This window comes from Schistocerca serialis, chromosome 3 (assembly GCF_023864345.2).
Source record: "Schistocerca serialis cubense isolate TAMUIC-IGC-003099 chromosome 3, iqSchSeri2.2, whole genome shotgun sequence".
NCBI classification, from domain to species: domain Eukaryota; kingdom Metazoa; phylum Arthropoda; class Insecta; order Orthoptera; family Acrididae; genus Schistocerca; species Schistocerca serialis.
Window position 1 is genome coordinate 271,383,862 of NC_064640.1, and position 18,360 is coordinate 271,402,221.

At 36.3% G+C, this 18,360-nt stretch overlaps 1 protein-coding gene across 1 annotated transcript in view; it reads right to left on the reverse strand.

The window, feature by feature from the left end:
• The window catches only part of LOC126470046 (protein DENND6B), a 211,371-nt gene that overhangs the window by 37,507 nt on the left and 155,504 nt on the right, over positions 1-18,360 (reverse strand). The window contains exons 3-5 of the mRNA XM_050097544.1: positions 11,487-11,672; positions 9,773-10,023; positions 5,310-5,500 (exon numbers count right to left, since the gene is read on the reverse strand). Of these exons, the coding sequence (XP_049953501.1) occupies positions 5,310-5,500; positions 9,773-10,023; positions 11,487-11,672 (628 nt within the window). The remainder of the gene's footprint in view (positions 1-5,309; positions 5,501-9,772; positions 10,024-11,486; positions 11,673-18,360) is intronic.

Below are 18,360 nucleotides of genomic sequence, written 5' to 3' on the forward strand. Positions count from 1 at the left end.
ATATAGGCAAGTTTCTGATATAAAGTTACGCTGTTTTTCTGAAATCTGTATAAAAACAATGAAGTTATACGCTATTTACGGTAGTTTACTTATTTGTTACCGAGAAACTAGTTAAATTACCGTGAAACAAGAAACAAACACGTTTACAAAATTTAAGCCTAAGCGCGACTTCGCGAAGTTACGATCTTTTCGTGTTTTCTAAAAAAATACGCAAAGAAAAGTCAAACCTTTAATGGCAAGACTAAACGATACACTAATGCACGTATTTAATTTGTTTTCGGCGTTAAACTAAATTATATTTCTGTCTAAATCACTTAACTTTCTGGAAATGGTTTCTGGCGTCACTTACTCGGCGGCCATCTTGGCCATTGGACATTGCCTTCAGGGTATCCCTAGGCAGTGCTGTGGCTGTTGAAACCACCAATGAAAACAGAAGTTTTCTGAAATTTGAAATTAGGAGGAGGATTGAAAGAACAGAACTAATATAATTCAGTGGCATTTTCTCCAATATACAGTTTTTCGGGAATGGAGACAGGCTCCCCAGTATTTACATTTGCACAACTAAGTTTGTCAGCAAGTTGCTTAATGTAAATATTAATGCACAATGGGACACTACTTTTGAAATCAATTTTTTTAAGCTACTTTCTCATAATGCAGTCTCTCTGTGAACCATCCTAACATACATAAATGCTCTCAAACTTACCAATGATGGTCACTATATCATTTCTGCCCATTTGCAACTTCAGAATCCTTGTTTCCGACTCAGAAATTACTATAGCCTATGTTCTCTACAGAAACCACTAAAATACTTACTGATGAAGTGTGACACATGTTTAGAAGCAGAGTGGCTATCTTAAGTATTACAGTCCTGTACAACTGTGTGTTGTGTCATTTTTTCTTTTCCCCAAACCTATTCAGTAACAATGAAACATTAACTGCCTCTGCTTTACTCACTTCTTAATTTCCTTATGCTGATTCACATTTTCTATCTAAATCCAATGTAATTGTGCATGGCATTGCACAAACTATCTGCTAATCATGTAAGCTTGTTAATAATTCTAGTTTTCACAAATTTACATACAGGTGATGAATGAGGAACTGATTAATCTAGTCATGAACAACAATGAACTATGTGGAGGCTTAAGAATTTGGTGCACTAAATCTTTTGTATTTTCTGATAGCCATGTACAATAAGTAACTCGAATGGGAATTTGTAATTGAAGTTGAACTGGATATAATCAGTTTTGATGAGGTTTACTGTCAGTAAGTTTGCTTCAAACCACGTTTGGAGTCCTGAAAGTAATTTTTTGAGATCAGCCTTTAGATCGGCAGACTTTCTGGAAGGCTAGTATTGTCAGCGATGTAGTGAACTTGTATGTTTTGTACAAGAAAGGTAAATCATATATATATATATATATATATATATATATATATGAGAAATAGCAGCAGGCCAAGGACAGGTGCCTAAGGTAATTCTTGGAGTACAGTACCCCAGTCAGACTCTACTCCCTCACCTGCTTTGCCCCTCTCACCCAAAACCACCTTCTGCTTCCTTTTTTGGAGGTAGGATTTTCACCAGTTTGTAACAGAACAAGGTGGGAGCATTCTACTTGTTCTTATACCAATCCTGATGCCACTTTTATTGTTTCTTCCTTTTCTGGTATATTTTTGTTAGCAGTGTCTATAAGTTAATTACATGAAATAAGTAACTTCTTATTAATGCTGTATTTCACAAAACTCTATTATTCACAGGATAGTTTTCAGACTGCTGAGGCACATTTAGTTTCTATGGAAACATTTTATTTATAGAAATGGTCATAATTTATGATACCTGTAGACCATGTACATTTCAAAATTCCATACTGCTAAAAATTGTTCATTTCAAGATTGCCATAGGTCATTTAAAAGTTCCTCATTCTCCACTTTTCGACAAACATTTGATTTTCCCAAAACGTGATATTTCCAGAGTTATTAATGTTTAAAATTTTCATGTTCTAGAATGTTTGAATCTTAAAGTGTAATTCTTCCCAAAATCCAGTGACACTGTTTTGCAGCCCTGATTTTTCTGCTTCTGAAAACGTGTATTTTCAGTCAAATGACCTATTAGTTTTTAAATTATCCACTTCACACAACTTTTTGGTGAATTTTGGGAATTCTTTGCACATTAAATTGCTCTCCTATAAAATAGTAACAATAATTTTGCCATTTTTAACTATACAGCGTCACTGCATATTGTATTTTTATCCCTTCTAATTTTACTGGATTTTATATTGATGTCTAAAATATAACAACTTAGTATATCACCAATTTGTAATTTTCTGTAATATTCACATCTACAAATAGACTTCATGCACGATGGCCAGTAGCTGCAATGTCCACAATCCACATTTCCATGAAGCAATTCTCACGAGTTCACGTGTTCTAGTCAGACTGTACAGTCACTGTGTAATTAGTCAGCTGCATCTAACTATTACAATGTAAAGTTCCTCACTCAGTTATCTATACATCCACTTGAAAATCTCTTTTAAACCACTCAGGGAGTCTGTGAAGTGCAGATGTGTTACATATTAATAGTTAAAATTACTAAATAAAAGCTGATCATCTTAGGTTTAAAGCTATAAATGCAATGCATGAAATAAGAGAACTTGACTGTGTTGTGGTATTAAATCATTACTTACTTTGAAAGAACCTATTAGTTAGCAGAAGAAGGTTGGTGAAGATGGACATCCAAGAGACTTATCATGTCAAGTAACAGACTAGTAACGTTACAAGTTTGCCACTGCCTCTCTGACACCATAGTGAAACGCTCTATGAGAAAACCCAACTGGCTTCATTTTTTTTAACTAGGGAATTCCAGTACATTGTTCACTGATGATGTCAAAGTTTTCAGAGTGTCTCACCATTCTGGGATACAGTACTTTCTTGAGGACTTTCATGAATGTGGTCAAGAATTATCCAAAGTGACCCTGATTTTAACAAGATTTGGTTCATGCACGAAGGAGCTTGACCCCCTTGAAGCAGGAGAGCATTTGATGTCCTGGAGGAGCACTTTGGGGACCATATTCTGGCTCTGGGATACCCAGATGCCCCTGGCATGGGCTTCGATTGGCCACCACATTATCTGGATCTGAACACGTGGTACTCCTTTTTGTGGGACTATATTAAAGGCAAGGTGTACGGGAATAACCTGGAAACCATTGCTGAGCTGAAAACAGTCATTCGGGAGGTCATCGACAGCATCGATATTCCGACACTTCAGCGGGTCATGCAGAATTTCACTATTTGACTGTACCACATCATTGCCAATGATAATAGGCATACCAAACATATCATAACCTAAATCTGAATATCTGTAATGACATTTACATATAGAAGAAAGTGTGTGCACACTGTAGTTTGTAACTAATTTACATTTTGTTTCATAAAGTTCAATAATTGTCCTCCTGTACATTCTCCTGCACTAAATGAACAGACTTTTTTCCACTACTGAAACTACCTTGCAAGACTATTACTGTCATTAAAAAAACTTAAAACAAAAAATCGTAATCGGAGCTTTCAGAACTACAGATTGTTCTTCATGGAAGAAAGAGGGCTAGATTAACTTCTCCCTCTGCCTCTCCCCTCTCCTCTCCCCCATCCCATTTTTGCAGCCTTTCTCACTCAGATTTAATGTTGAAGAGGAGCCACCTGTTGCAAGAATGAGTAGAAACAAAGATGAAGGAGAATGTTTCAGAGAGAGTTAAGGAGTAGGAGGTCATAGACACAGTTAATTGGTAAGCACTGGAAACTTTAGATCAAAGATGATAGTAAGAACAGATTGAGAAGCACAGATGGATAACAAGAGGAAGATAATTCAACAACAGAACAACAGAAAGAATAATGCAACTAAGAAACAAAAATATATGGGGAAAAGAATGAGGAAATGTGTATGTGTGGGTGGGAGAGCAGGGGGCAGGGTGGTAATACATGTAGACACTTGGGTGTGCATGCAGCGAATCTTTGAGGTACATGAGATGTGCACTACACTTTGATAAAATGGCAAAGGGGTCAAAAATGATTTTAAGTGGTCATATTTCCCTAAACATATGTTCTTTCAATGGGACTTCCACACTGAAGTTAAGAATTCAGCACAAATCCATATAGAAGAATTTGCCAATGTTGAGTCCTCATGTGAATGTTATTAACTGAGATTAACATTATGCATCAACAGGTGAAAAGGGAAACACATTAGAACAAATCCCCCATTAACCTGGTTTGATACATTAAAAATAAATTGTTCATTCCAGAATACAATGAAAGAACATATATGAATGATCATAAAAGTTCCTCTTGGATAAAAGCTGAAAATTCATTCAATATATGGCATAGGGTACCATTTTCAAGGAGGGAAGAGCAAAGAGGATGAGATTATAAAACATTTTCACAACAAGGTAAAAATAAAATAGACAATAAATATACAAAAAAAAAATAAATTAACACAAAAGAAATAACTACCGCAGGAAAAAATTGTAGACGGGAGACTGATATATCCACAGAATAATATCATAAAGCAAAGTGATAGCTGACAGTGGTAAATAGCCATCTGTCCATCTGATGAAGGCAATCTGTTGAAATGTGTACTTTACAATTGATGTGGATAAATACAATGGCATTTAAAAGTTCTTTCATTGTATAAACTCATCATGATTGCTGATCTCTTTCTAGACTTCTTGTGTTGTACAACTAGCCTTTGTACCTTGACACATTTCTCAATCAAATTTCACTTTTGATGCTGTGGTAGCTGTATACTGTGAGCATGCACAATTAAATAGCACATGCCTACATGATCGGCCTAAAGCGGCCAGTGCGCATTGGCACAGAAAGCGCTGCACCATGTGATACACAATCATATATAAGGCAGCACAGCTGGGCCTTCAACAGACTGATGTTTATGTGATAGATGTATGCTCCATGCTCCATATTAGACTGTGTGTTACTGTTCATCCTGGTTAAGTCTATTAGTACAAAGTACTACTTCATTCAGTGTCTATAGTATCTCTCTGCATGTCGAAACAGAGTAAAGTTGGTTGGTTGGAATTGTGATATTGTGTTTGTGCAACATTACAATAAATGCAGTTGCAAGACTATTACTTCAGTAGCAGACACTAAATAATTTCTAACAGGGCATGAACATAGTTTATTTACAAAGTCTGAATTGTCTCCTTTTTCATTCCAGTAGCATATCTCACAACTGACCGCTATAATAGATTTGGAGGCAAGACACTCAACACCACACATGCTAGAGAAATATACATATATAGAAACCATACCTGTATTGGATGGCTCACATATTCTAATTATGTGTGGCCAGTGCTGCAGTGTTTTTGCAAAGAACGGATTTGTCACACCAAGAATGACATATGGAGGAGCATGAGCTTTAGTAGTATATTCTTTGAACTCACTGTCATGGATAGTGAAGTATGGTCGATAATCACCACAATATGTCAGTGGTGCAATCATGCTATAACCAGGCAAAAATATGAAAACAATTAGAATGCAAGTAAAGAACTTATTGTGTCTAACAATAATTTACAAAATATTCAAAAATTAATTTAATGAACTTCAAACACTATGTAATTTATATTCAGAAACTATTACCCTGGCCTTTATTTCTCAACTACACCAATAAAAAATAAATCTAAAATCATGAACCAGAGGTCCCACATAAAAGCACATGATGCATTGTATATGGTTGTAATCACAGAGTCATACACCTATGGAAACGTTAGCTGGGAAAACAATTTTAGTATGATGTGTATCACTCTTTATCTACAATTCAGACCAGCAAACATGTAAAGAATCTTTCATATCAGTTTTTACAGTGTTTCACAACAAAAGCAACACAAGTAAAACTAAAATTTATAGATATATATGTATGTATGTATGTATGTATGTATGTATGTATGAAGGAAAGCTGCCAAGCTGTTTACCTGGTGAAGCACAAATTAACTTTTATAGATACATGTTTCAGACTCGCTATTGTTTATAGTTTGTATTGCACATTATTTCATGTACAGAATATGACAATTTTGTGACTGTAAGTGGATGAAAGTCAGCCTTTACCCAGCTGTGACAGCATTCTTTTACAATGACAAGGTCAATATAATTTGCTACAGCAGCTGCAGAAAATGCCCAGTTGGCAAGCCAAGATTATGTTGCGTTGGAAGTGAACCCAGTTTAACTGGTCTGACGCTGTTAGTCAGATGGTGTGTCAAACAGTATCTGTAGAAGCCTGACCTACACCCCAAATGGATAGACAGTAGTAATGCCATAGACCCCAACACCATGATGCTTTATACATCAGTGTATTTAATATTCCCTATCACCTGCTACTCTCCTGGTTGACTTCACACAAGTAAACAAGCATCACTGATGCCAAGTCAGAGTCTTCTCTTATCATTAACCACAGTTTTGAATTATCCATTCCCACTCTCTCCCAACCCACATGTATGTGTTTGAGTACACTATAACAGGAGAGCTACACAGCAGGAAGTGTGAGAGAAAGTCTGGTGAGTGGCACTCTTCTTTTCGGCCCCACTTCCAGTAAGCAGTTCCTGGTGGTCCTAGCTGATACTCTCATTGCTATATTGATGCTACTTTGTGTTTCAGCTGTCATTTGATCAACAATGGCTACTTGTACAATACTTCAAGCAAGAAAGTGTATGGTGCCACTACCAGAAATACAGCAATAAGATAGACATTCAGTCTCCCACAAGCCCACATATATGACATCACTAAAGTTCAATTAATTACATGAATTGTGCTTTTGTATGCCATCCTGGCATATCTTCAATATTCACTAACCCAGTAGGATTGTCAAATAGAGTCTCTGGAGGGTCACATTTTTCACACTCAGGACATGTTTCCTAATCAGTCCATAGCATGGTGCTTTGAATCATTCATTGCCTTCACAGCCCTTACTCCATGCAAATATGAGAATTTCAGAAGTGCTCATTTTCCATTTCTCACTACTTTGTAAAAGTAACACTCATCTTACATTAATAGCAGAAATCACTAGCACACATTACTGATAAATATCATTACAACTCGTCAGTAGTGTATACAAGCATTTTTTTGAAAGGCCTCTCATAAATGGTTTACTGTTTGCATAATATTTCCATTTGTGCTGCATATACATATCTACCTAGAAAATGCATTTTTCTCCATTTAACACAACAATATTTAACAAAATTGGTAAAACAAGAATTTATTTAACAATAACTTCTAACAAATACCACAAACCACAGTTTCTCAGGATGTTCATCAGTAAATACTCATGGAGTCCATAGAAGCAATATCACCAAAGCTTACTAAATAAAAATGAACTACATAAAAGAGTTAATCATAATTACGGACAGAATAATAGGAAATGTATACAAGAGAAAGCTTGTTGACAACCTCTCCAGAAAAATCAAGATCATGGCAGTACCAACAGAAAATTGCACTAATAAAGTAATTAATACAGTTGATTTTAGCCTATTCCAGTAGACTTTTACATAAATACACAACACAATTTTGTTTTAAAAAATTGAATATTCACACATCTATACAAAAATATTTTAAGAGATACAAGAAAATATTAGTACATGTCTAACATACAGAAAATCAAAATAGAAGACTTTCATGTCAGCATACTATAGTTGAAAAAGGTATCTGAGGATGCCAGTAAAATACAATGAGCAATGTTCCTGAAATTGAAAGTAGCAACATTAGAGAATTGGGCTTTAGGTATGACACATAGAAAGAGACTGAAACATATGTGACACCAAAACTGAACAACAATTCAAGAAGTTGTTGGAAATGGATACTGCAATGCTACATAAAAATTGTTATCAGTCAAAGGGCAAACATGAAGAAGGTATACAAAATAGACAACTGATTTCCGGTCCTATTGTCATAGCAATTTTGCATCATACATCAAATCATTAATAAGTCTGCACAGGTCTCCTTAAGAGTCCACTGACCACCAGGAGAAATGAAATTAAATTCAGAGGAGTCTAAATTATGCAACAAAGTTGTTGTCCATTCATCCTATCAGTAATAGTGGAACTTCGACAACCTCCAAGAAGTTTCACTGAAATGGAACATAGCGACAATTGGTTTGTGTTTGTTATCTGTCAGGAAGAGGAACAACATCAACTCACTGAAAATCATTTAAGACTACAGTAATATTCAGAAAGAGGGCATGTGACCATCCACAGAAGTATCAGACCTGAGGGTGCTGTCGTGGAGGGAGCCCTGTTGTTAATTACCAACTGGCAGAATGTTCATGAGTCTCATTCAGTTTCTTACACCAGAAATGATGCACCTAGCCTTTTGTAGACATTCAAGCACTATACCTCAACACACAAAAGACTGGTGAGAAGCAGTCAGTAAAATCAGTGACAATGCAGAGCCTACATTCAGACTATATCATAAGAATATTTAAAATTTGCAGAGCAATAGAGAAATGAGATTCTGAGTCATGAAAATAGTTTCACACATCATCAGTCCAGATAAATAAACAAATGAGGAACATCTACAAACAGATATCAATGTTGCAGCTTCTGTGTTGACATAGGAATTGTGTAATAGATGGTGGAGCCAACACACAATCCTAATGAACTTCACAGTGCTTTACATACTTTGTGATTTATTTGTGACATACACAGTGTCAGAAAATTAACACAAGTCATGAAGAAGATATTGCACTGTGATGTCTTTCTGGAGAATATGCTGGACCTGCTAGCTGTTGGAGAGATATACTTGAACATACATCCCAAAATGCACTATATTTTCCACACTTACAGGGTATAGAATACACATTGTTAAAACATATACGACATGTGACTATGTCACATATACTATTTGAAGATGGCTCATGGCCAATACTGGTAATTAACTACATCCAATACATACAATATTATACAGCCAAAATGGAACAACGCTAATATCTTGTACACAGATCTTATTAAAGCAGTTTATTTTCTGAAGCTCTATGGGTGGTGCAAATATAGATTTTACCACCCACTGCAAATATATATTTAAAAAAAAACTTTGTTATAGATTGACACTTGAACCTTGATGGAGGGAATACTGAAGTAGCTCCACAATCATTTATTACGAGTTCTCACGAATGTTTCAGAATTATTACGAAATTACATTAATTGTGGTTCAGTAAAGAACTCCTGATTTTTACCTTATATATCAAAACAAAAACAGGGTGCTAAGAAAACCAATAATTAGTCTGCACTAAATGAAAGAGCATTTACACAATAATCACATTATCTTTAATAATGTTTGGTGCAACAGAAGATGCTACATCAGTCTTTAAAAATGGAGGGGGGTGAGGTTCCCCTGACAACAGCTTTTAATTTTATGAGAGAAGGAGAAATTTATGGGGAATTAATTTATATCTTGAGAATTTTAATATAGGCAGTGTTAGTGTTTTGAAAGCTAGATCTGCAGAACACAACAGTTATAAACTGAGGACATCAAAGACACTTAGTATCTAATGAGACAAATAAGAAAACATATTAATACTAATTAATCCACATGCCAATCATATATTATAGCAGCAAAACTTCTACGCAATTGAGAATTCACTATCAAATAATTTCTTAGTAAGTATATCAGGATTTCTGCTACATTACACAATACCAAATTGCACCAGTAGTATTATAAGCAAACTTTATTTGTTTAACATGCAAACAAAACACAGTGCGCTACTTTAACTGCATTGAAAAATACATACCTTACAAGAGCTTGCACCATTTCTGAACACGTAGAGGGAGATGAAGCCATTACCACGATTGGCTCACCAGTAAGTACTAATTCCCATAAGAGGAGTACATGTGAGACAACAGGTGAAAAACATCGGAATAAGTTTACTTCATGAATAGAGCGGAGGACAGTCGGTGGTGGCTGCACTAATGAATTCATTCTTGGAGGTGAGCCTGATGGAACTACACTGCATGGCTTTTTGCTTTGAACAGGAATATAAGCCTGAAAGGTCCAAAAAATTTGAATTAACAGCATATACTATGTTACTGGTTAATAAACTCAGTTTCTACAAACAACATGTTTCCACTATAGCAGTACCCATACACAGAAAGTTTATAATGACAGTGAGAAAGTTAACACAATACATTATTAAGTAAGAGGTTGGTGACAGAAATAATTCTTATGTATTGAACTGTATTTTCTTCCATACAATAGTATTCTATCAACTGACACTATCAAATGAACTTAGCAGGTCATTCTGAAAGCATTGCTAGTGATTGGTTTCTGGATCACTGACATTCATTCAATAAAATTGTACAATAATAGCAAACATAATAGATTATTGATACAAGTTTCAGCAATATGCCATCATTGGAAGAGATGTAGTGGCCCTTAATGTTGTGCACCAAATGATATTCAGTTCACAGTCAGCCACAAAGATGAGTTCAGAGTATTTGCAGGACATGACTTTTAATTTCAAAATGAGTTTGAGTATCAAGATCAGCCAAGTCTTGTGCAGAGGACCCATCCTGACTGTGCACTTTAAGTAATTTATGGAAACCATAAAAACATAAATCTGAATTACCAAACAGGTATTGGAACCTCACATTTAGACCTGAAACATTTCTTACAAAAGAAAAGTTATTACCAACCAAGTTATTTAGGCAAGCCTTAGAGCTTCCACATGCCATAACCATTATGCTTGTTTGCAAACTCCATAGTGATTCCCCTACAACTTTTTTATGCATATTTGCTTGTTGTGTTACTTCAGACACTGAATCCATCAGAAATGCAGTCTTAAATGCAGTCTTAAAGTGTTTTATGTTTTGACTGACCCTGCATAAGTAATCCCAAGGATATTTTATTTGAATAAAATTTGTACTTCCCTATGAGTCTGTCTAACATTTCTGAAAGATACATGAAACTGAAAGAGAAACATTCATAGAAATTTTTCTTCTTCTTCTTCTTCTTCTTTAACCTGTTTGTTTTTTTTGTTTTCTTTCTTCCCCTCTAAAATTCTGAACCTACATTTCATTCAGTAGACTGAAATATTAAAAAACTTAACTCAAAATTTAATTTGATGAACTTTACTGCTCCATACACTGTTTTACACTGCTTCACACTCTAGGTCTCAAGCAAAAAACTTACTACAGTACTTGTAACAGTCAGTCAATATCAAAAGAAGAAAAATAGGGATGGGGCTGCAAGAAACTGTAGTTCTCATCTTGATAGTGTGCAGTTTCTATATTTGTCAATTGAAGCATCCACTTACAGCAGATGGCAAACACAACCATACAATCTGGCAATTCTTTCCAATTGTTTCACTGACTGTAATCTACTACATGACACTGCAGGATAAAAATTGAACTAACTACAGCACATAGATGTTAACTGATCTTTTATCATTATATATTATGATTCACAGACAAAAGTAAATGCCCCAAAGCACCCATTCATTGTCATACCTGAAGCACTGTTCCAAACAGTGGTAGATTAACGTTTTCTCCAGGGACAGGACTTGGCCACTGGTCTATATCATGGCACGCAGCTTCTATACTTGGCTCTCCATTTTCAAAATATTCAGGGGCGATCAAAGAACACACTTCAGTGAAGAGGCTCAAGAATGACAAACGGGACACAATAACCAAACTCTGAAATACATATTACAAAATTAATACAAAATGATAATATTGCAGTCATAATATAGAAAATGAAATAGTATTTCAAATTGTGTAAATTAATTTATTTTACAAACAAAGAAAATTGACTGTGACATTGGAGCCAACAGATAATAAAACTTCGTCTTGTCTTCTCCTCCTCCTCCTCCTCCCCCCCCCCCCCCCCCCTCTCTCTCTCTCTCTCTCTCTCTCTCTCTCTCTCTCTCTCTCTCTCTCTTCTCCATTAATTTTACTCACTGTTTTACAATGGGTGGATTGTTATACATCAGTGGACATTTTATGCATTTCAGTTAAGACTCATTAATTCTTAAAGCAAAATAGAAAAATTTTGATAAATGCACCACACCAATAGTTAAAGCAAGTTGGCAATCACCATTTTGAGTTGTACTCTTACCAAAATTAGATCAAAGGTTTCAGTAATAGTATTGACCTTCATTTATGTACATCATAAGGTTATAAACAGTGTTATCACACAAATCATTACTGCACATCATGATCACAAGACAATGCCCAATGACAGATGTCCATTATTTTGCTGTCTTCTTGTCAATACAACTGAAAAAAGAACTTACTACTCTGATCTGCTTTTCATAATATATGTTGCTCTCTGTTCTGCATTTGTCTGACAATAGTATTTAGCAATAAAATTTTGACTTTCACAGCTATGCATGTTGTATTTTAGAAACATCATAAATGTATCTCTAATCTCATACCGTGACCCACAATAGCTCTTATTTCAGTTCAAGGCATCTTCTGGAAATGTTGATTACATGGCAGTCATGCGTTTTAATTTGGCAGATTAAAATAATCCCTGGAGGGCAGATGGTGCTCTTTTTGCAAGGCACTATTTTAGAAATTTAGAGAACTGGCATTTGAGGCTGACTGCAGAACGATTCTACTGCCACCAAAGTGCATATCATGTAAGGACGACAAAGTTAAGATGAGAGAAATTAAGACTTGTACGGAAGCTTATATACAGTCATTTTTCCCTTGCTCTATTTGTGAGTGGAACAAGAAAGGAAATGACTAGTATTTGTACATGGTACCCTCTGCCATGCACTGTACCGTGGCTTCTGGAGTATGCTTGCAGGTGTGTGTGTGAGAGAGAGAGGGGTGGGGGGAGGGGCTGCATAAGCCTAGTCCAGCTTTTTTGTGAGCAAATCAAACATTTCACATAATCTCAAAACTTGCACCACAACTATTACAGTGACAGCTAGAATAGAGAGCATATTTGCAGGTAAGTAGTCTCTGGCTTCTGGCCTGAATTTAAAAACCAGTTAATTAAAATGAGTACCAACGATGATAGTGCTGTTCTCTTATGTCTGAAAGTGGAGCATTATAACACAAAAAAGAAGTCTTTCTAAAAAATTTAATTACTGTATACTGAAACTGAAAAACTTGTACTTTTCATTTTAATATCTTGTCTTTCCCTATATCTGAAGTGTTATCAGTACTGATATAATTGTATCCTCAAGGCACACAAAATAAATCGCACAGCTTTGTCTATAGTGATGGCTTGAGAATGGAGAACAGCAATATTTGTGGATCTATCTATGTTGACAGTTCAATGTCATCTGCAGTGGGATGTATTCTGGGTACACATGCCATTCCATCAGTTTCCACTGCTTCTGAAACCACAATTGCCTTAGACTGCAATGGGCACATGAATGCCGCTGCTGGCATACCGAATGGCAAAATATAATGTTTTTCCAGTAAGTTCCCTCAACCTTTCCTAAACCAATGGCCACATACGTGTCATCTATCACCACGGAAGCCTGCATTCATGAGCAGTACAACAGACAAATGTGAAGTGTGATGGAGCCTCACTGGGTAAAATATATGATTTTTAACTCATGTATTAAGGACAATCTGAACAACACTGATTACATCTGGGAAGCTTTAGTGCCCCAGGAACATCCCCTCATTCAGGTAATTCCAGATTCCACATTTTAACACTACAGCGTCAGGCCAGATTCTTCAAAAGACACAATGCACATGGTGAGGAATGTGATTACTTTAAAGAATGATGTGTACCAGTATTTCAATATCTAGCAAAATTCACCTGACATGCCACTCATAAAACTACTCTGAGATGTGGTCATTTAGCAATGAGTTGTCACAGTCCTTCAGCAACTACCCTGGATGTTTTGTGGAACTGTGTCCAGACATTATGCAGGGATATTCTCCACAACCACATAAAAGCCAGTTTTAACTTAATGCTACAACATTTCTTTTCATTTCCTTATCTATATAAACGATTTTGGAGACAATCTGAGCAGCCGTGTTAGGTTCTTTGCAGATGACGCTGTCGTTTATCGACTAATAAAGTCATCAGAAGATGAAAACAAACTGCAAAATGATTTAGAAAAGATATCTGAATGGTGCGAAAACTGGCAGTTGAACCTAAATAATGAAAAGCATGAGGTCATCCACATGAGTGCTAAAAGGAATCTGTTAAAATTCGGCTATACAATAAATCAGTCTAATCTAAAGGCTGTAAATTCAACTAAATACCTCGGTATTACAATTATGAACAACTTAAATAGGAAGGAACACACAGAAAATGTTGTGGGGAAGGCTAACCAAAGACTGCATTTTATTGGCAGGACACTTGGAAAATGTAGCAGATCTACTAAGGAGACTGCCTACACTATGCTTGTCCGTCCTCTTTTAGAATACTGCTGCGCAGTGTGGGATCCTTACGAGATAGGACTGGTGGAGTACATCGAGAAAGTTCAAAGAAGGGCAGCATGTTTTGCGTTGTTATGAAATATGGGAGAGAGTGTCACAGAAATGATGTAGGATTTGGGCAGGACATAATTAAAAGAAAGGCATTTTTCGTTGCGACAGAATCTTCTCATGAAATTCAATGACCAACTTTCTCCTCCAAAAGCAAAAATATTTTGTTGACACCGACCTACATAGGGAAAAACGATTAACACGATAAAATAAGGGAAATCAGAGCTCGTATGGAAAGATATATGTGTTCGTTCTTTCCGCACGCTATACGAAATTGAAATAATAGAGAATTGTGAAGGTGGTTCGATGAACCCTCTGCCAGGCACTTAAATGTGATTTGCAGAGTATCAATGTAGATGTAGATGTAGATTTATGAGGGTACAGCAATGAAAAAAAGCAATTTACATCAATAATACATATATTTTTCAATTTAGTAGCCTTTTAGGTAAATTAACTTTAATTAACATTTTTACAATTACTGGATTCCATCCCTAATGTACAATTTTGCACAGTCTGACACACATGTGCACCCCTACAAATGAAATAAGCTCCTAATTGGACTGAACTTGTGCCAGCTGAGAATTTGTTGAGATGTGGGACCTAATGGAAGTCAGAGGGTGCCCAATCTGGTAAATAGAATGGATGTTCCAACAATTCATTCTTCTAAGCCCACAGATTGCCACTTCCAAACCACCCATCTGGGCAGGTGCATTGGCCAGAAGAAATGCAATTGTTTTCATTTCTTGATAAATGAAATTCTCTTTTCTTTCATTCTTAATTAAGTTTGTCTATAATGTTTTCATATTATTAGTGAAGAGTTTGACAGAGCACTGAAAGACCTGAGTCGAAACAAGGCCCCCGGAGTAGACAATATTCCATTGGAACTACTGACGGCCGTGGGAGAGCCAGTCCTGACAAAACTCTACCATCTGGTGAGCAAGATGTATGAAACAGGCGAAATACCCTCAGACTTCAAGAAGAATATAATAATTCCAATCCCAAAGAAAGCAGGTGTTGACAGATGTGAAAATTACCGAACTATCAGCTTAATAAGTCACAGCTGCAAAATACTAACACGAATTCGTTACAGACGAATGGAAAAACTAGTAGAAGCCAACCTCGGGGAAGATCAGTTTGGATTCCGTAGAAACACTGGAACACGTGAGGCAATACTGACCTTACGACTTATCTTAGAAGAAAGATTAAGGAAAGGCAAACCTACATTTCTAGCATTTGTAGACTTAGAGAAAGCTTTTGACAATGTTGACTGGAATACTCTCTTTCAAATTCTAAAGGTGGCAGGGGTAAAATACAGGGAGCGAAAGGCTATTTACAATTTGTACAGAAACCAGATGGCAGTTATAAGAGTCGAGGGACATGAAAGGGAAGCAGTGGTTGGGAAGGGAGTAAGACAGGGTTGTAGCCTCTCCCCGATGTTGTTCAATCTGTATATTGAGCAAGCAGTAAAGGAAACAAAAGAAAAATTCGGAGTAGGTATTAAAATTCATGGAGAAGAAATAAAAACTTTGAGGTTCGCCGATGACATTGTAATTCTGTCAGAGACAGCAAAGGACTTGGAAGAGCAGTTGAATGGAATGGACAGTGTCTTGAAAGGAGGATATAAGATGAACATCAACAAAAGCAAAACAAGGATAATGGAATGTAGTCTAATTAAGTCGGGTGATGCTGAGGGAATTAGATTAGGAAATGAGGCACTTAAAGTAGTAAAGGAGTTTTGCTATTTGGGGAGCAAAATAACTGATGATGGTCGAAGTAGAGAGGATATAAAATGTAGGCTGGCAATGGCAAGGAAAGCGTTTCTGAAGAAGAGAAATTTGTTAACATCCAGTATTGATTTAAGTGTCAGGAAGTCATTTCTGAAAGTATTCGTATGGAGTGTAGCCATGTATGGAAGTGAAACATGGATGATAAATAGTTTGGACAAGAAGAGAATAGAAGCTTTCGAAATGTGGTGCTACAGAAGAATGCTGAAGATTAGATGGGTAGATCACGTAACTAATGAGGAAGTATTGAATAGGATTGGGGAGAAGAGAAGTTTGTGGCACAACTTGACCAGAAGAAGGGATCGGTTGGTAGGACATGTTCTGAGGCATGAAGGGATCACCAATTTAGTATTGGAGGGCAGCGTGGAGGGTAAAAATCGTAGAGGGAGACCAAGAGATGAATACACTAAGCAGATTCAGAAGGATGTAGGTTGCAGTAGGTACTGGGAGATGAAAAAGCTTGCGCAGGATAGAGTAGCATGGAGAGCTGCATCAAACCAGTCTCAGGACTGAAGACCACAACAATAACAACATTATTAGTGAGATATGGTTTTACTGTTTGCAAGATGATCAATATGAAGAATCCCTTTTCAACTATAAAATTCAGCTTTGGCTTCTACTTGGCACTTATTTTCACAGTTTTAAATTAAATGTATTTTTTTTCACTTATAACTGATAAATAATTCGTTTTTTATTTATTACAGTCGTAGCGTTGAGTATTACTACTCATCGTCCTGCAGAGGTCAGAAATAAAAATATCCACACAGGCATAATTATAGGCAATAGTTCACCGAGTGAGTTGGTGCAGCGGTTAGCACACTGGACTCACATTTGGGAGGATGACGGTTCAATCCTGCGTCTGACCATCCTGATTAAGGTTTCTTTGATTTCCCTAAATCATTCCAGGCTAATGCTGGGATAGTTCCTTTGAAAGGGCACGGCAGACTTCCTTCCTTGTCCTTCCATAATCAGATGAGACCGGTCTCCTCCCCCAAAAACAACAATAGGCAATGGTTCAAACAGTAAGCAAGTCTGAATGGTGTCCCTGTCATAAAGTACACAAATAATAATAAAACCACACAAAAACCATGATGGTAGCATTTTTTATGTTTGTATGGTCCTGGCTAACTGATGGGTAACGTATTGTTTTCAATGATTTTTTGTTCCTGGAATGATGCGAGAGATCTACTTGTATCTTACCCACAGTAATAAATTAGCACATAAAATCAGATGCATTCCTCTTAAAACGATTCAAACATTTCTGAGAAATTCCTTCTGCATTTACTTATGGTCAGCATTCATCAAATGTGGAAACCATCTTGCACCGATCTTTCTCATACTGGATTCTTTATGTGAAACATGCCATACTTTCTCCTCTGATATTGCATAATTATGGTACTGCTAATGATTGCTTATCATCCACACTATTTCATGCACTTTCTCAATATTTTCATCAGTGGTTGCAGTTTTGGGACATCATTCACATAGATCATCTTCATGAGAAGTAGGGCTTCATTTGAATTCAGTCAGCAGTTTCTTAGTTATTGAAAACTTTTGAATGTATTTCTGTTTGTGATAAATCAAACACATCAAAGAATTTTATAACTGCACAGTAATCTGTTTCATCCATTTGGGAAAGAAGACACACTCACAACATGAATATTTTTAAAAGTCACATAAATAGAGTATAAACTTGACTCACATTACTGCACAACCTGTACCTACATAGTGAAAACAAAATTTGTTATATAACAATATTATCTCTGTAGAAGATCAAGAAGCTTTCTCTTACGTCTCATGGAGGTGCCCAAATGCAGACTGTGGGGGCCATATTAAATTATGAAAGCCTGAGATTGTATGCGGTCCTGCAATCTTAATCATTCGGCTGCTCAAAATTTGTCACACATTTCATGTCACACTGACTCTGTGGGAATACGTGATAGCCGAAGTAAAGGTGACTCAGAAACTGTTTGGAAGACTAACACTAAATAAGTTACTTCAGTTAACGTACATACTGATCTCATGGTCAACTTTTTATCATATCATTGTTGGTCCAGATTTGACAAGTGTTAAGAGTCATTCTTTGATTCAAATTTCAATGAGACTGGAATTTTAAACTTCTTTTGTATCTGGCATCA